Source organism: Mytilus edulis, chromosome 5, assembly GCF_963676685.1.
Source record: "Mytilus edulis chromosome 5, xbMytEdul2.2, whole genome shotgun sequence".
Classification (NCBI taxonomy): domain Eukaryota; kingdom Metazoa; phylum Mollusca; class Bivalvia; order Mytilida; family Mytilidae; genus Mytilus; species Mytilus edulis.
Window position 1 is genome coordinate 92,097,048 of NC_092348.1, and position 6,299 is coordinate 92,103,346.

Sequence of the window (6,299 nt, forward strand, 5' to 3'; positions counted from 1 at the left end):
ATAGATAACTGATTTACAAGTTTTCTATATATAGTTATATATAAGAAATTATCATATGTTTATTAAATAAATAAATAATTTGCTTTGTCATGTATCTGTTGATATTTGTTCAGTTCAAGTCATGTGCCCGTGTCACCGAAAGAGATAAAATAAAGAGGTGAACATATTTCCCGTATATTGATTTTAAGGTTTAAAATCTTTAATAGAACTTGTGAAATGTAAAACATCCCAGACTCACAATAAAAGGAGATAGGATTAATAGCAGCATTTGTGAACAGTATGCTGTTTAGAAATGCAAAACATTTAATTGAAGAATGAATTGTCAGTTTGCTCAAAATTTCAGTTTTGATTCAATTCAGATTATAGATTTTTTTTACAGGAGTTGATTCGCAAAAAAAGCTAAATAAAGTCAAAATCATTTTGCAAGTAAAGCCATGCAAGACATTTTTATTCAAATCAAATCGTTTTCGCAAATGCCTTTAACTATCTGAAAGTTTTGCTTTAGACACTGAGGATGAAAATAACATTTGTAGGTCGTTTTACCTGTTTAACATATTAAAGGCTGTACTTCAGAGTGTGACGAAAATTATTCAGTTACCTTAATGATATTAGGAAGTTCTAAGTTTATCTGTTAGGAAGTCGGCAAATGTTTAAATCCTTTCATTTCGTTTCTTAATGAAGTACGTTAGTTACGGTTGTAATACGGAAAACGATTTCCGAAGTTTTGGTACTGGTTCCTATCCTATCTAGTTGAAAAGTAAGTGCTTGATATTAAATTACTATAGGCGTTATATTAAAACGTAACAGTAATACGGAATATTTTTATTTCTGTTTAGAGATTATATGCATTTTGGTTAGAGATTATTCTAGTATATAAGTAGCGTTTCTCGCAACGTTAATGAGTAAGGGCGCAAGTTCAATATCCGGAAAGTCGCCTCCCAAAATATCAATATAATAATAATAACGTTAATGAGTTCGGTCGTCAGAGCTCCCAGAGTGAAGACTAAAGAAAAGGTAATCATATCTATTTCTGAATAAGAAGTAGCTTACCATGGACCTTTGGTTAAACTTTTATAAGCAAGAGCCAATTGTACTATCTGAATAAGGTGGTGACATATTGTCCTGTGGTATATAATCAAGGTGACAACGTGATACTGTCCCTTTGGACCAGTGACACCTTGGCCCTGAATAAGGACCAGGGGCACACTGGAAACCATAATTCTATATTACCTTTGAATCAAAGAACTAAAGCACTGTAAGGCAAATAGGTTATATTATTAATAGTCATATATCTAATTTTGAATTAAGGTTAAGTCACAGCTCCAATTACGTTCTAATCACCTTCGGAGGACGTGTTTTTCAACAGACTGTCGGCATTCCAATGGGAACAAACTGTGCCCCTCTACTTGCCGACTTGTTTCTTTATTATTATGAGGCTGACTTCATTCAGAAACTTCTTAGGAAGAAAGATAAGAAGTTAGCAATATCCTTTAACTCTACTTTTCGCTATATAGATGATGTTCTTTCACTAAATATTTTAAAATTTGGTGACTATGTGGGACGCATCTATCCAATCGAGCTAGAGATAAAGGATACTACAGATACAGTTAAGTCGGCCTCATATCTTGACTTAAATCTAGAAAATGACAATGAGGGTCGGTTGAAACAAAACTTTACGACAAAAGAGATGATTTCAGCTTTCCAATTGTGAACTTTCCATTTCTAAGTAGCAACATTCCAGCAGTACCTGCATACGGGGTATATATCTCCCAATTGATACGATATTCCCGTGCTCACATTTCCTATCATGATTTTCTTGATAGAGAGTTGCTGCTCACAAGGAAGCTATTAAACCAAGAGTTCCAAATGGTGAAGTTGTAATCATCCCTTCGTAAATTTTACGGACGCCATCACGAGTTGGTTGACCGTTATGGAATAACCGTTTCACAAATGATATCGGATATGTTCCTTACGTCGTAACTACAATCCCCTTTCCTTTCATGAATGTGACCTACCGAATTATACTATTTACCGGATTTGTATTCACATAAGCAACACGACGGGTGCCGCATGTGGAGCAAAATCTGCTCACCCTTCCGGAACACCTGAGGTCACCCCTAGATTTTTTTGTGGGGTTCGTGTTGTTTATTCTTTAGTTTTCTATGTTGTGTCGTGTGTGCTGTTGTTTGTTTGTCTTTTTCATTTTTAGCCATGGCGTTGTCAGTTTGCTTTATATTTATGAGTTTGACTGTCCCTTTAGTATCTTTCGTCCCTCTTTCATTTCTCTACAAAAAAAAGTCATCTGATTTCAAAAAACTAAAATTAACCAGCCGAACACAAACAATAATTGTTTTCATTTGACATGAATAGTTGAAATACATTATTAGTGCTTTCGAATTCGGTCTTAATTAATTTATCGATATAATCCTCAAACTTTTACCTAAATAAGTTTTTGTATGATGTGTTTCAAAGTTTTTAGATATAAAGTACATTTTCTTACACTTATATTATGAAACATTAACTTCGCAATTTACCTATTAGGGATCCGCCTTGATCTTGGCATTTTTGCGCATTTTTGCGCCTGTCCCAAATCAGGAGCCTCTGGCCTTTGTTAGTCTTGTATAATTTTAATTTTAGTTTCATGTGTATAATTTGGAGTTTAGTATGGCGATCATTATCACTGAACTAGTATATATATATTTTTTAGGGGCCAGCTGAAGGACGCCTCCGGGTGCGGAAATTTCTCGCTGCATTGAAGACCTATTGGTGACCTTCTGCTGTTGTATGTTATATGGTCGGGTTGTTGTCTCTTTGACACATTTCCCATTTCCATTTTCAATTTTATTTGTAAGAATTTTTTGAACAAAAACTATATTTTCCTATCAACATATTTGTTTTTACTTATAAATGTCGAGTTCACTTAGAGTACAATTGAAATGGTGTAGCTGTTTTCAGATAGTTTTCTCAGACATTTGTCCTTGAAGTTGTCACTTTTGAGGAACATATGAAATTTTGATGCTTATTCTATCTGGCACAATTTTAGGGTTGTAATATCATGCATATATGATGTAAGCCGCGATACAGCTTCTTGTCCTGATGCAGCAGAGGTCAAGTAGTTATCAAAGGTACCAGGCTAATAATTTGATACACCAGACGAGCGTTTCATCTACATAAGTCTCATCAATAAAGCTCAGATCAAAATAGTAAAAAAAGCCAAACAAGTATAAAGTTGAAGAGCATTGAGGATCCAAAATTCCAAAAGGTTGTGCTAAATATGGCTAAGCCTGATATAAGAAAATCCTTAGTATTTTAAATAATTCATACTTTTGAAAACAGTCAATTTTTATAAATGACCATCAATTTGATAGTGATATTAACACCGAAGTGCTGACTACTTTCCTGGTTCTACATTCTGGCACGAAACGTCCACCAGAAGTGGCATCGACCCTGTGGTGTGAATAGCAAAGATACTACGCTTATAATTTAATACGCCAGACGCGCGTTTCGTCTACATAAGACTCATCAATGACGCTCAGATAAAAAAGTTAGAAAGCCAACAAGTAGAAAGTTGAAGGGTATTGAGGATCCAAAATTCCAAAAGGTTGTGCTAAATATGGCTAAGCCTGATATAAGAAAATCCTTAGTATTTTAAATAATTCATACTTTTGAAAACAGTCAATTTTTATAAATGACCATCAATTTGATAGTGATATTAACACCGAAGTGCTGGCTACTTTCCTGGTTCTACATTCTGGCACGAAACGTCCACCAGAAGTGGCATCGACCCTGTGGTGTGAATAGCAAAGATATTACGCTTATAATTTAATACGCCAGACGCGCGTTTCGTCTACATAAGACTCATCAATGACGCTCAGATAAAAAAGTTAGAAAGCCAACAAGTAGAAAGTTGAAGGGTATTGAGGACTCAAAATTCCCCAAAACATCTAAAAATCAATTACATTTTGAGATAGTTTTTCAGTTAACATGCATTGCCGACAGCTTTATATCCGGTACACAATAAATACTATTGTTTGGTATCGGAAATACAAATTGACTTATTTGCACCGTCAAAAACTAGTGTTGACCTCAGGTGAATTATTTCTGAAAAGCCTGCACACCTACCGGGTGCAACAGTTGTTATACTTTCTGTAGATAATATCTCTTTAATTGCATCTTTCAACTCATATATATAGGTCATGAAAATGAAAGAGAAAATTTAAAAAAAAACATGAATTTTAATTATTCGATATTAAATTCAATTTCTTATAAGCATGAAGTAGTTATAGTGTATGCATAAAAATGTACAGTCAGCTTGATTTTTTTCACTGTCCACTCAAACTTGATAAAGACAACAGTAGTATACCGCTGTTCGAAATTCATAAATCGATTGAGAGAAAAACAAATCCGGGTTACAAACTAAAAATGAGGGAAACGCATCAAATATAAGAGGAGAACTAAGACACACAGCACTAAAAGAGGGACGAAAGATACCAGAGGGACAGTCAAACACTAAAATGTAACACACAAGAAACGAACTATAATATAACAATGACCATTTTCCTGACTTGGTAATTGGCATATCATTTAATCTATATATCTGAATTCAAACTATACAATTGTTCATTTTTAAGTACATGAGTATGTACTGTATCCTTTTGGTGATTTTGTTTTCCCATTTTGATTACTATTATTAGTACCCTGAGAAACATAACTATGAGACAAGATGTAATTTGAATTTTTATAAAACTTTTAATCAATTTTCACAATTGTCATACAAGACCAATGAGTATATACTTGGAAGGTAGAATCAGCAGTAACTGTTATGACATCACCAATTTGCAATTCAGCCACAACAACGGAAGTACCTGTCGCAATAAAATCATTACTTGACATGCGCAGAGTAGACAACGTATTTCCATTTACATGAATAGAAAATTGTGCATTGGCTTTTCGTCCATTGATCACCGCTGATATGTGATACAAACCAGGTTTTTCAGTTGTGAAAACTCCAGAAGATCTTATTGCAGAAAAGTTTAATATTCCAATGTGAAATCGTATCTCATCAAACCTGATTATCTGGCGGTTCTGTCGTTCACCATCAGTAGAAACACACATTGTTACTGCCACTGAAAGATAAAAGATCCGTCATAAGTATAACAGAGTTTTGTAAAGGTGAAAACAAAAATTTCAACAACAAAAAACGAATCAGTATACTTTATACACCTCAAACAAATTTCCTTACCAAATTTCAGGCTCTAAATGGACATACGTCCCGATTAAATATAGATTATTCTAATGCAACATCGCTTGTAACATTCATTTTGATTGGAAAACGTCACTAATTTTCATTACATCAATACACAATGCTAACAGTAAACATGATTTGCGACCATCAAATCATCAATTGATGCCGCTGGAGATTAAAATACAATACAGTTATCTCCTAATTATAACAGAGTACCACCATCAACATCAAATGCTTATATTATAAATCTGAGCTATCAAAACGAACTGTCACTTGTTGGCCAAACTTTCCAGAATTTTTGCCACTTTTTTCTTTTCTTTGTCTTTTTACATTTTTCATTCGAGCGTCAGTGTAGTTTGTTGTGGACAAAACACGCGTCTGGCGTCCAAATTTATATCCTGGTATCTACGATAAGTTTATTAACAAGATATCTGATTTGGGACTTTACTTCAACAGGAGAAATATATGTTAGGGATAATTTGTGTAAAAGTTTGACTAAAACTTTGTTAAAAAAAACCTAGAGAAAATGTCAAAATATTAAACTCGGGGAAATATAATTTGAAAATACAAACCTCTTTCCTGACTCAATGCTATTTGTTTATTTAGTGTCTCATGAGTCACAATTCCCGTACGGGTGATCTGTTGTAAAGTTTTCTCATGGGCACTCGTCTCATTTCGATTGAGTTCAAGTTGTTCTTTCAATTGCTGTGTCTGAACCTCAAGGCTCGTCAAAACTTTTTCGGTTTCGAATGTTTTATTATATAACACGTCTATGGCATTAGTACGCACACGTTCGTTCGAATCGAGGATGAATGTTTTGACAGAAACTGCCTTCACCTGAGTCTGTAATCCTGTTACAGTCTGTTGTAATGTCGTCAGTAACTGGAGGGTTTCATGTTGTTGCTTCTTTATTACTAAATATTCTCCGGGTAGGTCTGGCTGGATTTGTATGTCTGTCGATTGGGCACTCATCTGCATAAATAACGAATACAACAAGCATGCACTAAACACAACATTTGTATGAGACGTATGAGACATATTAATTGCCGGATGA

General features: G+C 34.3%; 1 protein-coding gene across 1 annotated transcript; it reads right to left on the reverse strand.

Moving 5' to 3' along the window:
* Nucleotides 1–4,734: 4,734 nt before the first annotated feature.
* Nucleotides 4,735–6,299, reverse strand: LOC139522564 (uncharacterized). Its single transcript, XM_071316032.1, has 2 exons — nt 5,818–6,299; nt 4,735–5,126 (listed from the first exon to the last, which is right to left on the reverse strand). Exons 1-2 carry the CDS (start codon nt 6,281–6,283, stop codon nt 4,750–4,752), a joined length of 843 nt encoding a protein of 280 aa, XP_071172133.1. The 5' UTR covers nt 6,284–6,299; the 3' UTR covers nt 4,735–4,749.

Coding starts and splice junctions, on each gene's coding strand:
- LOC139522564 (XM_071316032.1), bottom strand. CDS start 6,283: ATGTCTCATACGTCTCATACAAATGTTGTGTTTAGTGCATGCTTGTTG. Junction 5,127..5,817: donor AGCATTGAGTCAGGAAAGAG/GTTTGTATTTTC, acceptor TTTATCTTTCAG/TGGCAGTAACAATGTGTGTT.